The sequence below is a fragment of the Tasmannia lanceolata genome, unplaced genomic scaffold, assembly GCF_043159265.1.
Source record: "Tasmannia lanceolata isolate RefF3 unplaced genomic scaffold, GAP_Taslan_0.1 ptg000020l, whole genome shotgun sequence".
NCBI lineage: Eukaryota > Viridiplantae > Streptophyta > Magnoliopsida > Canellales > Winteraceae > Tasmannia > Tasmannia lanceolata.
Genome location: NW_027518697.1, coordinates 13597286 through 13616871, shown reverse-complemented (window position 1 = coordinate 13616871; position 19586 = coordinate 13597286). Strand labels below are relative to the sequence as shown.

General features: G+C 37.2%; 2 protein-coding genes across 2 annotated transcripts; both read right to left on the bottom strand.

Annotated features, from left to right (window-relative positions):
- Positions 1-854: 854 nt before the first annotated feature.
- On the bottom strand, positions 855-3221 carry LOC143854944 (putative glutathione S-transferase parC). The gene is made up of 2 exons (XM_077365085.1): positions 2692-3221; positions 855-1341 (listed from the first exon to the last, which is right to left on the bottom strand). The coding sequence occupies exons 1-2, from the start codon at positions 3007-3009 to the stop codon at positions 997-999; spliced, it is 663 nt and encodes a 220-aa protein (XP_077221200.1). The 5' UTR covers positions 3010-3221; the 3' UTR covers positions 855-996.
- A 505-nt stretch (positions 3222-3726) lies between these two features.
- Positions 3727-17455, bottom strand: APG5 (autophagy protein Apg5 family). The gene is made up of 8 exons (XM_077364437.1): positions 17262-17455; positions 15997-16121; positions 15339-15405; positions 11745-11834; positions 11078-11165; positions 7917-8060; positions 5555-5686; positions 3727-4299 (listed from the first exon to the last, which is right to left on the bottom strand). Exons 1-8 carry the CDS (start codon positions 17370-17372, stop codon positions 3863-3865), a joined length of 1194 nt encoding a protein of 397 aa, XP_077220552.1. The 5' UTR covers positions 17373-17455; the 3' UTR covers positions 3727-3862.
- Positions 17456-19586: the final 2131 nt, after the last annotated feature.

Here is a 19586-nt window from a genome sequence, read left to right as displayed (position 1 = left end):
GTCTTGCCTAGCCCCAGCTTACCTATGGAAAAAATGAGAAATGAATGTGAGGGAATATGTAAAGTGTCAAGGATAAATAGGTCGTTTAGTTTTTCTGTAGAAGGAAGCACATACAATTAGGATTATGTGATGATAGAAAAAGTCCACTTTAGGTGAATCTTATAACACCATCCATACATAATCAGTGGGTAACACTTGCTTTGACTTTTCATAAGGTGGTGGGGATCAAGTGGGCCGAAGTTCCTCCACCAATCGATCTTTGATCGGATGGTGGTAAGATTCTCTCATTGCAAAGTTCAACATGTCTGCATCTTAGACCATCCGATCAAGATTCAATGCTGATGTGAAGTGGGTAACAATTTGTTTGAAATTTTCAGAAAGGATGGATCAAGATACAGCTGCATACACCTCATTACAGTCATCTTGATCAAACAGTGACAAGATCTAAAAAATTGATCATCTTGGTTGGAGGGTTCCAGCTCCTCTAGAGTCTACTCCTTTGGTTATACAACATTCCAAGATAAGATCCAGACGGTCGATCACCGTCGTCATCGCCAAATGTTTATCATCAATCATTGTTCCCTCTACATGGAGGCAGAGGAGTCTGTGAATCACATGGTTATTCGTGTTAAAAATTTTGGGATTTCATGGTCTTCCCCACCGTTTTCCTTGAATTTTGGTTCATTGCACCATGGCCAAGGAAATGTATAATCCTTTGGAAGCTTGTGATGTTGGCCTCTATTTGAGTCATCTGGAAAGAAAGGAGTGCTAGTCATTCATTTAAGAGTGTGGTCAAAGGTGCTACCTTCACTTTTTTTTGATAAAGATTACTTTATTGATGAAATAAAATACAGGCAGGGACAAGATGTCCCAAGCCCGTAGGTACAAAAGCCAACGCTGCAGAACATAAACATATTTGCTTGCTATTAATGCCAACATCTCCAACCCTAACAAGCCACAAAAACCATTTATTTTGTTTTTGGTGATTTACTAACACTACTCTATCCCAAACATCTTCTTCATCATGCACACAAACTCCGAGACCTTGGCTGGGTCAGGAAGTGTCTTGGAAACAGTCTCCCTTTCCAAGCATCTCTTCATCCAAGCTACAAATAAAGGACACTCTTCCTCCATCTTGAAGCTCCCACATTGTTCATAGGCATAGAACCAAGAAGTGAAAGGGATTGCCACAATGTCTACAAACCCAAAGCTCTCACCACCAAAGAAATCCTTCTCTCCTAGAGCTCCCTCTAACGTCTTCACAATTTCAATAAACTCCTTCTTAGCAACCTCTTGTGCCTCTCCTTTGCTCTTCCATATCTTGCTTCCAGCATCAAATAACTGCATAAAAAAAACGTGGCACCAGCAGATACAAATGACATGTATGTGAAATTATGAAAAGGGGTTTGCTTATAAATCCTTAATTTGTAGAGGCTACTGATATTGGCTCTCTCATGTTTTGATAATTGCACAAACTGAGCTTGTCTTTTATTATTTAAATAAGCATTCAAAGGTTATTACAGTTCCCAAAAAACCCTTTGAAGCAATTTAAAAGGAAAAGACAAGCTGAGTTTGTGCAATTATCAAAACATGGTAGTGCCAATATCAGTACCTTATGTAAAATATGAGGTTTTATATGATCTGTGGATGTGAAGTTTAGTATTATTCAGAAAGTATATACAGATCGGAGGGTTACGATCAACCCAAGGAGATGATCTACATGATAGAACCTATTTATGTTGTGGCCCACCAAATGAACTGTTTGGATCATCCTAAGAAGTGGGACTGTACTTTAAAAAAAAGTCATTATATAAAATCTTGTAAAATATATACCTATTAGTAAAAATGAATCTTGGTTTGGCCAAAAAAATTAGTTTAAATTTTTTTATAATAATTCCTTAATTTTTTTTTGAAATGATAATATATTAAAAGGAATCGAGAAGATCCACTAAGAAAAGAATACAAGGGAAAAAGAGAAATTTTTTTATAATAATTCCTTAAATGCGGCTTATCTTAACATACATGACAAAAATGCCCTTCGACCAACTCTAGAAGCATGACTTTTTCTTGCCAACTTGTTTTATTTTCGTATCCCCATTAAACTTAAATTGTTTTTTATATGAGAAATGCTATGACAATTTCCTCTTAAGCAAAAAAAAATAAAAAATAAAATTTTTTTAGAAGTGATTTCAGGGTTTTTTTTGATGACGTAGGATGTCCCAACCCCCTTCGGGAGTAGGACTAGTCCCTACGGATACACGCAACGACCCACTCACCACGTGTATTAGGTAAGTCGGGGGTGGGATTTGAACAGTCGTCAACAGGGAGCAAACCCGTGACTTTATGCCGAAGAGCCAACGCCTCGGTGGGTTTTTTTTCAACACAAAAAAAAAGGGTTCAGTCTAGTACTCAGAGACTTTTCGAAAAGATTTCAAAAAATTAAAACCTTTTGACCATCTATCTTAGGTACCTAACCAATATGCTAAAAGACCCAGAGCTAATGGAATGCGTTGGACTATACCCTTAAAACATGTCCCACACACCAGATTGGGTCCGACCTAGTCCCATAACTAGGTAAGCCCCCACTTAGGTCCCTAACAATTTCACAGATTTAATGACTAATTTGAAAATTATTACAGATTAAGGATAGTAAAACAACCTTATGAAAATGTTCTTTTGGATTTCATTTACCTTCTTGTCGATGAAATCCGCCCAGAACCGATGTTGTGATCGCTCATACGGGGATGAGGGGAGCAAGGGCGGGGAAGGCCAGGTTTCTTCAATGTAACTGAGTATGACAAGAGACTCACAGACCGCCTTGCCGTTGTGTATCAGAACAGGGACCTTCTTGTAAACTGGATTAGTCTTAAGCAGCAACTCACTCTTGTTGTTGAACAGATCCTCCTCTTTTGACTCAAAATCAATTCCTTTCTCTGCCAATGCGATCTTCGCTCTCGCCGAAAATGGGCTCGCCCAAGAATCCAAGATTATAACCTCATCAGTTGACATTCTTTCTATATCTCCTCTCTTCTGTTCTCTTCCTTGGTGTTGTGTATAGAGAATAAACAGAAATACGGCAGTTATATAGGAGAGTTGGGCTTTGTTTTTTTCAGTAGAGTGGTCTATGTGGGGTGAAATTTTCAATGTTGTGTGAGCCACCAAGCTCTCCTCGACTCCTCCGAAAGCTTTGTTCTTTTCACTTCAGACCCCACAAGGAATTTGGATGGATAGTTTTTTGTTCTTGGATTTAGCTGAATGGATATAATGCCTAAGGATATTCCAGCAGCATTTTCTTGGTAGCATAGCGCAATGGGGTGGGTAACTGCCAAGTAGGAAAGACAAGCAAGCCTCTGAGATTAGAAGCTGAGTGTTGATCCAGTGCAAAAAGGCTAGGTTGGTGGGCCACGCCTATCGGTTTTAGGTGGTGACACACCCCACATGTGACAACCGTCCGATCAAGATCAGATGGACTATAGCAATTGCTTATACTGAGAACTGAGTGCCAATTACATCAGATCATTATTCTCGGATTCATGATGGGTTTCGCTTGAGAGAATTCTGGGAAAAAGAAGAAACAAATGTTGTTTATCGATTTCAAATGGGGCCCATTCAAAATAAAAAATATTCAAATGGGCTTGCTGTAATTTTACAGATGAAATTCTAAAATAAAATTGTGTAGGTGGACCTGAAAAATATTGAGTGCAGATGGATGAACTAAAATCAGAGTGCACAAACTGAACCTTTGACTATCACAGAGCAACTGTTTTTTTACAATTGTACAACAAATGATGTCAGGAACAAAGAACTGTGTGGAAAAACCTACAAACTATAGAGATCAAAGAGGAATCTTCGTCATCTCGCTTTAGCTTGACCCATTAAGACCGATAAATACACAGATATGAAGATAGAATTCAGTGTGCATCAAGTAGTTAAAGACCCAAGAGAAGGGAACATCCAGCGTAGCTTCAATTCCTTGAATACGAACTAACATAATTTCGGCCTTCTTTGTCAAGCACGATTCTGGACTTTGTTTATCTGATGCTTTTTCTGTCCCTTCATTCTTTATACAACTTATACTTTCTGGATAAGACTCAGGATGTTGTTTATCTGATGCTTCATCTGTCCCTTCATTCTTTGTACAAGTTGGACTTTCTGGATCCCCTGGAATGGGATCATCTCCACTGACATTGGGCACGTCCTCCAGCTCCAGTCTTGATATTTTCTCATCAATTGGGGGCTCATCCATGAAGAACTCGGGCAATAGGATCTTCAATGCATCAGCTAAAGTGAAGATTTTACCTGGAGCGTGAAGCACACATAAACCAAGAAATCAAAAGTGAGATTATTCTCGGCAAAAATAAAAAAAGCAATGGAAAAATAAGCAGTTGAAGATACGCGTAGGCTGTACATATAAAACAGAGTCATGATAATTGAAATGTGTTGGAAAATGCAGATCAACCATCAGCAATGAATGGGACACCAACAATAACAGAATTCAAGCTGGATAACAACCAGACTGCATCAGATTATTTTAGATATCAGAATTACCAAGAGATAGCCTAAATAGTAATGCTTCGACAAAGACAAAACAAAAGCAAATCAACATGTGCTCTTGAGATAACTCGAAGAACAGTGTGCGGTGTCAGACACATAGTTTTCTCTCCTTTTTCCCTTTTTTGTCGCTATCAGACACATAGTTAGTAAAAATTCATTTTAAACGTTTGCCGTTTTATACTTCGTTTAAAACTTTTCAAGCAAAAAAAAAAAAAAATAAAATAAAATAAAATATATATATATATATATATATATATATATATATATACTCTATTTTTGGCCAACTTTCCAATTTTACCCCTCGCTATGATGACAATTTTAAACATATTAGACGCAATTTTTGGGTTTTCGTTTATTAGAGCATTTTCCACAACATTTTTTTGACACAATACCGTATTAAACTTGAATTTTTCCCGTCTCATTTTTTTTGGCCGTATCACATTTTGCTTACTATGGTCAGACATACAAAACCAGGAAACCCAACATTTATGATATAACTGCAGCCATTTAAATGTTTTTTTTAAAGCATAACTTTATTGCTGAAAAACACAGAAAATTACATAATTATATTGTTGGGCAAAATCTGCTCAACATACAAAACCTCTGCCCGCTCCCTTCTTTGCCAACTTATCCGCTACTTCGTTTGCACTTCTAGGATTTTTTTTTTTTTTTGAATGGTGTTTGCACTTCTAGGAATATGCCTACAAGCCTCAACCACACCTGTCATTTTATCTCTTATCTCATTAATGTACTGCCCAACTCTGCACACCCCATCCTTGTTTCCTTTTATCCATGAGATTACAGTTGCAGTCATTTAAATCTTAATGAACAGAAATATATTAATGGATGATTTTAAACACATAAAAACCGGACATTAGAAACCAAAAATCATAGAGAAATTGTATCAATGTTCAGAGAAAATTTTCGTGTTGCCAAGTAAATGGAGCAGTTTTCTGAAAAAAAATGATATGCCATTGTTAAGAGGTGTTCAGTTGCGTACCTTCTTCCCTGTGAATCTCAACTGGTTGGTTTATGTACGATATTTTGTCCCAACTATCAACTGAAGCTATATCTTCTAAGTTGTCAACTTCCCCTTCAATGGTCCGTATATACAGCCGAACAGGAATTCTGCCTGACCAGAGCTTCAATAATAAGAAAAAATAAGGATCATACAAAAACACCTAAAATTTTGCTCTCCTCTATCTTCTTAAGATTTTTACATTATCAGCAAGTAGAAGGCATGGAAACTAAATCGAAAAAATTGATGGTGGATTTTTCATTTGATAGATTAGGAACACTCATTCAAAATAGCCAGCAGCTTCTCTTCTTCTTCTTCTTCTTCTTCTTCTTCTTCTCTCTTTTTTGACTCCCCCCAAAAAAATTACAAGGCAGCCTTAACGGGATGCTTCCATTTGCTTTGTAAAATATTATTATTATTTTTCGTAGGTAAGCTGGGATTGAACTTGCGACCTTAGGGTTGAGAAACAAAGCCTCAACCATTGAGCTACAAGCCCAACCCCTTTGTAAAATTTTATTGTTAATGCTCAAAAAAGCTAAAGGAATATCTTTACCATGTTGATTACGGAAGGCCAAATTGGTTATATACAATTTTACGAGAGATAACAATAAACACCTAGGTTCTTTTCAGCTTTACTTAACACGGCATTATACCATATTTGAAACCATGTTCAAAGGGAAAAAACATGATAGAGGAGGAGATATCCCTTTCTCCTGGCAAGTTTTTGTGACAGCTGTTCCTGTGGATAGCAGGCTCAAGGACATATTCAACCCCACCTATGTGCACATGTTGCGCTGTACCTAAGGAAGAAGAGCTGGATCATGTTTTTGTTGAGAGCGATTTGGCAAATTTTCTATGGGTTCATTTTGCCAACATTCTACAGGTTCCAATTATACACAACCAGTCTATATGTGCCAGGATTCTACAATGGTTTGAAATATCAAAGAGGAAAAGAAACTTGGATTATGGTTTTACGTTAAAAGTCATCCCATCCCTAATAACTTGGGAGATTTGGAGGAAGCAATGTAAACGACGTATGGAGGGAATTCCCAGGCCTATTAATGTAATCATGGGCGAAATATTGATATGGTGTAAGATGTTATCTAAATCCTTCACCCCGTCCCTAGAGTGTTCTCATTGGGAATGTTGGGCGTTAAGTGCTGTAGGGATTATTCCTAAAAGGTAAATTTTCCCAAGATGTTGAAAGTGGTGTGGGTTAAAGCTAGGCAAGGAGAGGTAAAGCTAAATATTGATGGTGCATCTAAAGGGAATTCCGGAAATTCTAGTGGTGGAGGAGTTATTAGAAATGATATGGGTAAGATGATCTTTGCCTTTTCACGTTATTATGATTTCGGCACTAGCCTACAAGCGGAGGCGAGAAGTATGCTTGACGGACTTAGGTATTGCAACTTGCAAGGCTCTGTGAGTTTCTAAAGTTTGGCTTGAATCAGATAGTAAAGTGCTAATAGATGTGATTAATACCAAGAAGGATCCACCATGGTCTATTACATATTACTGGCAGGAACTTCAAGATGTTTTTCTGGATATTAAGCCAAGGATATCTCATCAATATAGAGAGGCTAACCAGGTAGCCGACTCCCTTGCGAATTTTGCTTGTGACAATAAAGGTAATGGCACATTCTATCAATGGAGAGACCTCCCAAGATTGGCTAGGGGTGCTATGAGGTGTGATTTTCTAGGTATTCCTAGCATTCGAATTATTGTAGGGTTTTTTTTTCTGTTTGTTGGGTTTGAGGTAAGGTGCTATGTTCCCCTCATGTATTTTTTTCATTCATCTATAAAATGTAAGGTGCTGGCCTGGGTTCCTAGAAAAATAATAATTGAAAATAATGAAGAAATCATCTTAGAAAAAAAAATCCCTTTCTCCTGTTTGAAATCTGCCATGTAGGAAAAAAATCCAACAACTCCATTGAAAGAAAAGAAAATCCGACTCTGTTTGTGAAATTTTCCCTTCGACATAACTTTGCACCATATTTTTTCCCAAAAAGAAGAAGTGGATTGGAAAGAGAATAACTGAAGAAAAGATACCTGAAAGGCAATATTGTTGTTAAACTCGGTGACAGTGGTAAATTATTTGCACTCGTCTTAAAATGATGAAAAACAATATCTGAATTATGCTTTTTTCATCATTATATAAATAAGGTAGAAGTTATTTTTGAGAGCATCCTCCCTCTCTCTGTAGCCATTTGTTGACGGATAAAGATGGGTACATAGATTTTGTGGAGAGAGAGAGAGAGAGAGAGAGAGAGAGAGAGAGAGAGAGAGAGAGAGAGAGAGAGAGAGAGAGAGAGAGAGAGATATTTACTCTTTGGCATGAAAATACCTGTTCGGCTTGGTCCAGGAATATCAGTTTCACCAATGCTCTGTGGTGAATGTGCTGAGCCTGAAGTCATTCTCGTTTTGAACTCTTCTCCAATTATTCCAAGTTTAAGCTTAGATGAAATCCGGAGATACCCTTCCATGTTACCTGACACAAATCTATGTTAGGGCATGTTTAATCCTATACTAAGGTGAAATGCACATTCAATAAGCAACATAGGTTAATGAGTTAAACATACTTTTTGGAGATAAGAAAATATAAAAATTATGATAAAGAAAAAATAAGAATGATGCTAAAGACATTACTACAACTGATGGGTCTTAGGAATAAGAATGGGGCTAGGAAGAAGAGCCGGTTTTGGAAATAAGAAAATATAAAAAATATGATAAAAAATATAATAAAGAATGATGCTAAAGACATTACTACAACTGATGGGTCTTAGGAATAAGGATGGGGCTAGGAAGAAGTGCCGGTGACACTACTAGGCCCCAAAAAATGTTTCTTTTATTTGAATATTTGGCCCCAAAGAATGTTTCTGATAAGTTTTTATTTTTCGGTCATTGAGAGAAACATATACATATCCATGATACCCATAAAAATCATAAATGCATGACAAAATGTATTACATTTGTGTTATTATATGCTCTGTTCCTATTGTCCCCACAACTGTTTAAAAATCCTAGAGTCATTCATCAACTCTTCTGAGTTTACTCCCTTTAAGACTGGCCAAATTTTTGCCTGAACCTGAGCTTTGCCCTACCTAGTCATTCTAAACTGCTTTGACTGCCCAAGTTAATGAAATATTGAGCGTGCCAATCATTGACATGCCTGAGTCGACTCAATTCTACCTTGGTTGAGTTCTCATCTGACTCAAGTTTTGAAACACTACTCCTTGCAGGCTCAACTATTTGAGTCGCTCCCCCCTCTCTCTCTCTCAAAAAAAAAAAACCTTGAGTAGCTCCAACTACTAACTACCAACTACTATCCAAAATTCATATTTTTCTTGATGTCAAACTCACATTATATTTCACTAAACCCCAAGTCTAATGACCTCAAATAATTCTCATGTCTTCATAGCCAAGATAACTTAATGTTATATATTCAAAATCTTAAACAATTATAATGTGTTGATTTGTTGCCTACATATGTAAATATATACATCAAATATTAAATAAACCATGTTGTTCCAATTTCCAAGTTTGAAAACAATTTCAAAAGTTCAAACCAGCTTCATATGAAAATTAGTCATGTAATTCCACGAGAAAACTAATCCTAATTAATTTATCTAATACTGGTGTGATCGGGATCGACGTCCTTTGCGAGTTTATTCTTAGCGGGGCCGCCCTCGAGGAGTCCCGTAGAGATCTTTTTTTATTGATATTTGTGCCTCTTAGGGTTCTTTTTTATATTTTATTGTTATTAGGGATATTTTAGGGCATATTTGCTTTTATTAGGGTTATTTTAGTCTTTAGGGTGTTTTAATCTTTTAGGGATTCTTAATTTAGCAGGTTTCTTTCTTTTAGGATTGTTAATTGCCTATTTATAGGCAAAGCTACAGCTCTTTTGTTACCTTTGATGAATTATTGATTAATTGAGTGAGATTTCGTTCCCCTACTTGAGTTCTTCTTCTACTTCTCCCTAAATTCTTCTCCTCTACTTCCATCTCTTCTCTTCTTCTTCTTCTTCTTCTATTTCTCTTCCCCAACCTACATCAAATTTGGTATCAAAGTCAAAAGATCCAAGGCAACACCAAGTCCTCCAAGAATTGTTTCGACAGAAATCACGGCAGAAATTTTTCGAGCCAGTTCCACCATTTCCTGCCTACCAGACTGATGCTATACTTGCTGATGAGATCGTTTCATCACGCCATGGTGGTTTTCAACGCTATCTTGTCAAGTAGAGTTGTCGACCAGATTCCGACGCTACTTGGCTTACAGAGGAGGAGCTCCGTCGTTTGAACCCCGATATCTTGGAGCAGTACCAGACTCTTCACTCTTTGAAGGAGAGTTCTTTTCAGCAAAGGGGAAATGATGGGGATCGATGTCCCTTGCGAGTTTATTCTCAGCAGGGCCTCCCTCGAGGAGCCTCGAACCCCACAGAGATCTTTTTTTATTGATATTTGTGCCCCTTAGGGATCTTTTTGTTATTTTATTGTTATTAGAGATATTTTAGGACATATTTGTTTTTATTAGGGTTATTTACTTATTTTAGTCTTTAGGGTGTTTTAATCTTGCTTCGTTTGGTTGCCAGAATTTTTTTGGTTCTTGGGATTTTTGTGGAACAAAAAACTTCCTGGGAGATTGGTGGGAAAAAAAAACTCCCTGGAAGTATCCCGGTAAAATAAAAATCCCATGTTTGGTTGACCGGACTATGGTGGAAAAAAAATGCTTTGTTTGGTTGCTTGAACTATTGGGAAGAATAAAATTCTTCTACAAGCTTATTTTTGAGTCCTGGGAGTTTTTTTTCCTTCCTGGGGTTTCATGCAGGGTTATTTTGGTTCCTGGGATTATTTTGGGCCCACCAACCAAACATGGGTTTCCTGCGGAAATTCCACAAGAGTCCCAAGAATCAAAAAAATGCCGGCAACCAAACGTAGCATTTAGAGATTCTTAATTTAGCAGGTTTTATTCTTTTAGGATTGTTAATTGCCTATTTATAGGCAAAGCTACAGCTCTTTTGTTACCTTTGATGAATTATTGATTAATTGAGTGAGATTTCTTTCCCCTACTTGAGTTCTTCTTCTACTTCTCCCTAAATTCTTCTCCTCTACTTCCATCTCTTCTCTTCTTCTTCTTCTTCTTCTTCTTCTTCTTTCTTCTTCTTCTTCTTCTATTTCTTTTCCCCAACCTACATCATGGTGATGGTAAGAAAGATGGGGAAAAAGCAGTAGAATCATTGTAAATATTAGAATCATTGTAAACTAGAAACCACCAAGCTCTTTCTCATGAAATTTTTTTTTTTTTTTTTTTGAAACAATCTGAGGGACTTGAATTGACAAATGCCTACTTAATAGGTTTTCTCAGAATATGTCTTTCAGTACTGTTGTGGCGAACTTACTGATCAGAAACCTGGAAAAAATAAGCACTTAACAGTAACAAGTAAAGGCATTAATATAATATTTGATATTTCAAACTCCCCTGTTTTTACTTATAAAGTAGACATACCTTTCATCACACATTGCCAGAGATCCAATTGATCAGATTGTGACATATTCATGATATTCTTGCAGTTCCCGTTGATTATATATGCTGCCTACAAACATTATTAGAATGAGGTAAGAAAAATATAATTAGGTTTGATTTCTTTCTTTCTTTTTCTTTTTTTTGAATGGTTTTTAGGTTTGATTTCTCTCTGGCCAAATCCTAAGACAAAATGTTTGATTCTGTCTTATATGCATGATCCATTTCAATTACAGTCGTTTAAAACTTGACTGAATATTTAAGAGAAATTATAAAGAAAGAATTAAGCATCAGAGAGAAGTCAAGAAGAGGAGTCTCATTAAAAAAGATCTCCAATGAAACTAACATTATTAAACATAATTATGATTTGATATCATAAATTATTTTCGGGAATATGACTAGGAGAGCGTAGATAAGCATGGTTAAACTGTTAATCAAAAGCAATCATTGCGAACAAAATCAGACCTAACAGAACAAGAAGTTGATAAATAAACATGCTAAGTAGATTTTCCAAAGATGGAAGGAAAATATTGCATCATTCAATTTACAATAATGTTCAAAAATCTAATTGGAAGTTTAACAAGAATAATTAATATAGATGAAACAAATCATTGGAGAAGTCAAAACCATCCAAAAGAAGTTATTTTCACACCTCTTTTAGTGAATTGATGAAGCTCCATTTCACGTTGTCTTCACCATCACAGGGGCTCAAAAGATCCCCAGGATATCCTCTAAAATGAACCTGTGGAATCCTTAATCTGTCAGTCGGCTTTTAAAAAGGAAAAAAAGGAACCATTCAAAAAAAAAAAAATCGGTCCTGCTTCAAAATAAAATAAAATAGCATATTTAATAGAATATACTTGTCTTTGAAACCAAATAAGGCACCTCAATTAGTGATTAGTGAATCCATGTAGGAGTGGGAGGTTGACCAATTGAAGGCACGGTCAGGACAATTCAACACCAGAATCAACACACAATCAAGAACCAAGCTCAATGTATTAACTAATCAAACTCAACTGAAATGTGCAAGTTTTGGCAGGCTTTTGAAACTTGTTTCAAGCTTTTGTTCATGAGACTAGTCAGATTTGTGAAACCCGTCCTCTGAGCACTAAAAATTTGTGATAAAGGAACTACATTCAAAATACAACCATACCTAAAGAAAGAACCTGGTTCTGCAATAACGCTATCATTAGATTGTATTATATATTGCTAGGAACCACTCAAAAAAAAATTATATATTGCTAGGAATTAACTCATGAGTATGTTATATACTAGTATTCTTAGTCCATTCTATGCATGGGTGTAAAATAATGGCTTCCACCCCACATAAACATGAGATGTAAGTGGGCCACACCCTACGCATGGGCTTGGATGGAGATCGTGGGACCCACCCCATCAAAACATGAGGTAAAATGGTAGCCCCATCTGATGCATGGGTTTGACTTGGAGTTTATGGGATCCACCCTATCAAAACATGAGGTAAAATGGTGAGTCCCACCAGATGCATCGGTTTGGGTGGAGTTGGTGCGATCCACCCTATCAAAACATGGTGTAATATGCTATGTAAGGGAGTAAAATAAGGGGTCTCGCCTAACCAAAACATGCGTGATAAATGATGGCCCCACCCATGGTATGCATGGTGTTAAAAAAAATGGAAAATATTTATCCCCAAATTACCAAAAGTTTCCAAGTTTCACTCTGAACCCCGAACCCAAATCCCATGGAAGAAGTTAATTACCAGCCCAAAAAAAGAACCCAAAAAACAAAGATGTTTCAATCCAACTTGTGGCAGTTTTGTATTTGGGAGAAAGACACAAGAAACATTAATGGTGGTGGTTTTGTGTTTGAATATTAATGGTGGTGCTTTTGTAAGGGAAAATTGAATAGCTGGCAAAAGCGATTTTGTAGGGGGAAAGGTCCCACGTATGGCTGAAGGTTATCACCAATATCGAATTCCTAGGGAAACATTGGTAGGGAAACTGAATGCTAACACATAAAAATTGAAAGTTTGTGAACAAACCATAATTCGTAGTGGCAAAACCACTTTTATTGAAGAAAATTTTTTTCCAATAAAAAAATTTCTTGAAAAAAGGCAAATGACAGTGGAAACAAACATGCTTAGTAGCCATTCAATAAAAAAGAACCATGCTTAGTGTATATTATAGATAGCTAAACTGTATGCTCAAAGAGGATATGGATCGAACTTAAAATATTGTGCGTGCCATTCAAAAAAAAAAGAAGAAAACCCAGGTATGTCGATAGTGGACATGTGGCAGAACCTGGAATCTCATCAAGCCCTATTGGCTGAAAGTTTCAGAGGAGGCTGAGAGGCAAGGTTCGAATACAGGATTGTGGGAGCTGCTTTTAAGGGATCGTTCTGGCAAAAAGAAACATCAAGGCTATGTGTAATAGATCGACAATATTACTATTATCTCATTTGAATAATATACAGATTAAACGGAGGTTCTGCATACAATTTGCAGAGGACAGATTCTGAGTTGCCAAATTAGTAAAATATTGAATACTCTCTCTCTCTCTCCAGCTAGGGGTGACAGTGGGCTGGGCCACCCTAACCTAAATCAATCCAAACAGCTCTGGGCAAGGTTCCAGGATGGATATATAGGTACATTGGGCAGTGCCAAGTTCAGTTTAATTTAAGCTACAAAAAGTAAATGACCAGAGCCCGGGTACACTAAGATAATGCTCTACACATCCAACCAGGACAAGCAGCCCAGTCTGCTTGGGGCTGGATATTCAGCCTGCTGAGCCCATTCCATTTTTTCAAGAAATTGTGAATAGGCAGGGTCTGGAGTCTGGACGACCACCGAATTTGGGAGAATGGAAAACCCAACTTACTACATCATGGATTACGTAAGAGTCTCCTGACATAGATTACACCTATAGGCTTCTAGTCAGGCTTCTCTATAAAAAAAAAGTAGCAAAGATGAGGATATGTAGCCAGGGCTCATATAGATCGTCTTGGAAGTCTACGAAACAGAAGATGCAAGTTTAGAAAGATTTGATTAAGGAGCATGTTGTGATCAAATTTGACAACAAAGAGAGCCTTTTAGGGATTTCAAAATAACTTTTACCTATAAAAAGGGCTTAGAAAACCTTTGAAAAATTGTTTTTCAAGGAATATTTTTCGTGGTTCCAAACATGCCCAAATTCCAGGGAACTTCATATAGCATAACATGATCACTAAATCTTTTCATCATTTATTCTATGTAATGATAAACCAAATGTGTTAGGATCATGTAAATTCTAGAAATATGCAGGTCGAATATAGACCATGTAGTAAATTAGATTCTTGAAATGTTTACGCTCTATAACGATCATCAAACCAAGAGAAAACATAGTAACCTGGCACAATAGTTCACTGTAGAATCAAGATCATGAGTGATTTTGGAATCAATATTATCCATAAAACAAAACAGATTATGATGATTGTGGCACAAAGGGTATATATGTGATCAGGTAAGTCAAGGTTAAGCATCACGGATTCCTCGGCTGTATCATAGAGTCAAGGTATAGTTTGAGTCATGAGAACAGCATTACAATACAGGTGCTCAGTTACATCCCTACGGGTAGATCTTAAACTTAAGGCCTCCATCACTAGCTCAATATTATAACTGATATTTCATGCTAGTAGAAGCCTCAGATGGAAATGTATGTGCCCATGGTTTTAAATTTCAGCCGAAATACCGAAATTTCGGCCGGGGCCGACACCGAAAGTACAAATTTCAGAGTCGGCCCAGATTTTGGCAAAAATTTCCAAAATTTCGGCCTAAATTTTGAAACCAAAAATTCAAACCACGTATGTGCCAGCAAGCAGCAAATATTTGTTGATGCCATGAGTGGTGAATATCTTCCAGATGAATAAATATATAAGATAAGATGTCGAAAAACTTTGTTTTGATGCATATTAGTTCAAACAGTCATGCATAGAAACAAGACAAAAATTGGCAGAATATAATAGCTTTTGAATTTAAAAATCACGACAATAAAATGCTCTACTATGTAGCTAATAGCTGAGAAATTTTCATACTGCTTCAAGAATTGCATAAATTGCAAAGGTTATGCAAAGTTCACCAGGAAAAAATTGAATGGTGAACCTTTATTAGAAAGATCAAAAAACTTGACCGAGGTGGTCAAGAACCACCCCACAAAAAAAGGAAGTTTACAAGGAAATTAACATTGATAAGCTAAACCTCCTAAATTAACATCGACCAGCTAAACCTCCTACCGTCAAATTCCAAGGCCTTTCTGGTTCCACGCAGAGAAGATCATAGAGAACTCCTGTTGGTATATGCCTGCAAATCATGCAAAGGACCACTTAGTCATGTTGTAAGGGTATTTATTCTTAGGTACTGAAGTAAAGGTCTAAATCATGTAATAAGCAAGTGCGAAAGATACAAAAATCATTATTAGATCCGAAAATGCAAGCCCCGTGAAAGAAGCCCATTTAAGAGAGACAAGGAAATTGAAGAGACAGATGAACCACAAGTTGGATACCTGTATTTCAAAAAGACGACGAGTCCATTGCATATGATACAACCTAACTTGAAATTAGAGTCCAAATTAAAGTGCCAAGTCTGAATTGAGAGGAGTTCTCATATTTGTACATGGAAGGATGCACTTTGAGGAACTTCTGGAATACGAAATTTCGGATTTTGAAGTTTATTCTTTTGTCGTTATTTTCTCTTTCTGCACGAACAGTGATCCTACTGTTCTTGTGGATTTTGTTCAAAATCTATGAAATTTTTATACTGAAATAATCCAATGCTAGCAAGCCTACATCAATTATGCAACTGCTATAAGCATAAGTAATTTCGGCAATCAGTCATTCTTTTCAAAAGCAAAAAAAAAAAAATCACAAATAAAGAGAGCAAAAGATAGCATACCATTTAAGTGGCAACCCTTTGTAGTCAAACCAAACAGTGTCCACTCCAGGAGGAAGTGCACTATGGAAATGAGGCTTTATGAGAGGTATTAACAGAGGGAGGTACCCAACCCGAGGACCTAAAATCTGAAATTGCACATGCAAAGTGTAAATTAAGCATCAAAAGAAAATTAACGATAAAAGACATATATACCATATTCTAGGGTGTATCCAAGTGCTTGAATGGAGATGTCTCATGTCAATGCATGTGAGTTGTGAACATATATAATATGCATAAAACAAGAGACAACGCTTTGTTCTTACTTTTACCTATTTTGGGAAGAATGATCTGCCCAAGATAGAGTATAATGAAGAGATAAACAAGAGAGACGATTAGTAGTTTCTTCGAGGGAAACTAAACCTCCGGATGTGCTGGGCACAAAATATTCATAAGTCACCCCTTTCTCCTCTTTACAATGAGATATTTATAGGCCTTTACTAACCAACTACTAGTTCCCTGATTATTCTACCCCACAATCCCTATATACTAGGAATGTGATCCATTACAACAACTACCCAGACCAGACGTGAAGACTCCATTAGAAACAGTACTCTACCACAACTCCTAAGCAACAGACTCATATAATTACAAGCAAAAGTACCAAACAACAGCTCTAAGCACTAGACTTTATTGAAAAACAAACTAAGAAACCTGGTAACATAGCATTATGCCCCACTTAGGGTAGAATAAATTAGATTATAGTTTTTACTATATATTATGGAATTTTCTCTCTAGTTGTTTGGCATGGATATGAAGGGTTATCTAAATTAAGCTTGGGTAGGAGTTTTATAGAAAGTGTTCAAGTGGGTTTTCTATAAATAACATGTAAATAGCTTCTTTTTTAAAATCAATGAAGAAACTTGTTCCAGAAAGTGTGTCATTGTGCACAAAGGAGGACTGACCCTTCCCTCGTAGTGGGTCAAGAGGTTAATCTTCCCTCTAAAAAGATCAATCACATTTCAAACCGATCTGGGTTCATAACAATAGAATCAAAATTTTCTTGTCATCTTTACCCAAAAAAAAAAAAAACCCTTTCATATAGGGAAAATAAAAGGATGTGAATCAATGAGATGAAAACCAAAGTATAGAAACATAAAACCTAAGTAAGTAATGAGGGTATTCAAATACATGGAGTGCACACTAGAATTGAAATGGTTCAGAATCAAATAAAGAAGGAAGAAATTTTTAAAAAAAAGTGAGAGATGGGAAAGGAAGAAGAATTATACGAGAGCAGGTGGTGGAGGAGGGAGAGTTGTGACATCGGATTGATGGAGATGGATCTGTAGAGGGATCGCTCCTTCCCACACTAGCTCTTGGGCTTCCTTACCCGGATCCATCTCGGGCTTCTGAACGATCCACGAACGGTTGTCCGGGTCCGGCAAGCAAGACGAGAGAGGACTCTCTCTGCCTTTCTCTTGAAAAGCTAACAATGTAGTCAAGTTAATTAAGAAAGTGTTTAATAGAGTGAAGAGTGCCATGATCGAAACTGGGGAGTGCCGATACAATTTCCTAGTATAAAAAAAAGGGAAATGTTATTAGCACTACTACATTTTGATGAGGGCACTCTCAGTTTACTAAAAGTACGGTATGGCCCGCACCATAGGATGATCCAAACAGTCCATTAGATGGGCCACAGCCTAAATAGGTTGTACCTCAAAAATCATTTCCATAGGTTGATCCTAACCCTCCGATCTGAATGTTAGAGGGTTGATCCTAACCCTATATAGATCGGAGGGTTAGGATCAACCAATGGTAATAATTTGTGGTTCACAAACTATTTAGGCTGTGGCCCATCTAATGGACGGTTTGGATCATCCTATGGTGTAGGCCACACAGTACTTTTAATAAAGTGAGGAGTGCCCTCATCAAAATAAAGCAGTGCTGATAACATTTCCCTAAAATAATCATATGGTGAATGCGCGTGTGGATTGGTGTTGGTGGTACTGCCCTTGATATTTGATCTAATGGCAGGTACTTTTTCGTATAAAAATTTCCTCTCCTTATGTTCATCATTTTCAATGTGTGGTAGGAAGACACACTCGTGTCACAGGAACATCCTAACGGCCCTAGTTACGAAAAAAAAAAGTACCATATTTTTTTTACAGAAGGGCCCTATACAATGCTACAAAGCAGCCCTTTACCTTATTTTACTATAGTTGTGAATCCCACATCTCACTAGACACTCTATCTTTCATTTTTTCTTTTAGGGAAAATTACATTTACACCCCCCTCTAGTTTCTGACACATCCACTTCCACCCCTATAGTTTAAAACGTGACAAATACACCCCTGTAGTTTCAATTTGTATAAGGTAGCCCCCTCAGTTGAAGGTTCGTCCATAGATTGAAGGGTTAGGATGATCCGATGGAGCTGATTTTTTGGGCACACCCTATCTATGTCAGGGCTCATCAAATGAACGCTTTGGATCATCCAAACAATGCGGGTCCACATTATTTGGATGATTTGTTGGTAGTGTTTGGATTCGGGTATGGGCCCACATTATTTGGATGATCCAAAGCGTTCATTTTATGGGTCCTGACATAGATAGGGTGTGCCCAAAAAATCAGCTCCATCAGATCATCCTAACCCTTCAATTTGTGGACGAACCGCCAACTGAGGAGGCCTACCTTATACAAATTGAAACTACTGGGGTGTATTTGTCAGGTTTTAAACTATAGGGGTAGAAGTGGATGTGTCAGAAACTAGAGGGGGTGTAAATGTAATTTTCCCTTTCTTTTAACATGAATTGGCCCAATTAAACCTAGGCCCATATAATGCATTTGTTCTAAAAAAAATCATTTGAGCCAAAATTGTTCAAAAATCCAAACCGTTCATTTACTGGACCCCAAAATAAATAATATAATAACTTGGTATACTTTGTGTGTGTGTTTTGCATCAAAAGAACAATCTTGTTCTCATGAAACTCATCTTCTCCCTCTAACATAGTTGGTTTCATTCCGACAAAAAGAAGCACTCTGATAGATCTATAACCTCTTGATTAGTTGGGGTCACTTTTTTCTTCAGCATCCCAGATGGATGAATGGGGAATGTGAGAGGATAGGGTGGTAAGGGTGTCAATTTTGGCTCGGGCTCGGAAGCTCGCTCGAGCTCGGCTCGAATCCTTAACGATCGTTAAGAATTTAATATATTTAAATATATATATATATATATATATATATATATATATATATTATATATTAATATATACACTAAAAGGGTTGTCTAGGGAGTGAAAGGGGGAGGCAAAATATGTCACTTCTTTTTTGGAACCCCATTTGTTACTTGGACCACCCCCCTAGTGTAAAAAGAGTAGTAAAAAAACACTAGATAGAGCTGTCCAGGAAAGATGAGGGGTGTAAAATTAATATAAGTCGAGCTCGATAAGGCTCGCGAGCCTGGCCGAACCTGACCGAGCCGAGCCGAGCCTGGTTCGAGCCCGAGCCGAGCCTGGCCAAGCTCGGTTCGGCTCGGCTCGTTTACACCTCTATAGGGTGGGGATGTTCCAGAGGACCAGATATGTGAGTAGCATCAAATGAATCACAGGTGAAAGGT

What these genes read in the sequence shown, in the direction of transcription:
- LOC143854944 (XM_077365085.1), bottom strand. Translation starts at nt 3,009, where the DNA reads ATGTCAACTGATGAGGTTATAATCTTGGATTCTTGGGCGAGCCCATTT. An exon ending in CGGATTTCATCGACAAGAAG is followed by an intron (nt 1,342 to 2,691) that starts GTAAATGAAATC and finishes TTTTTTATGCAG; the next exon opens with TTATTTGATGCTGGAAGCAA.
- APG5 (XM_077364437.1), bottom strand. Translation starts at nt 17,372, where the DNA reads ATGGATCCGGGTAAGGAAGCCCAAGAGCTAGTGTGGGAAGGAGCGATC. An exon ending in CTCCTCCACCACCTGCTCTC is followed by an intron (nt 16,122 to 17,261) that starts GTATAATTCTTC and finishes GTGCAATTTCAG; the next exon opens with ATTTTAGGTCCTCGGGTTGG. An exon ending in AAAGGGTTGCCACTTAAATG is followed by an intron (nt 15,406 to 15,996) that starts GTATGCTATCTT and finishes CATGATTTGCAG; the next exon opens with GCATATACCAACAGGAGTTC.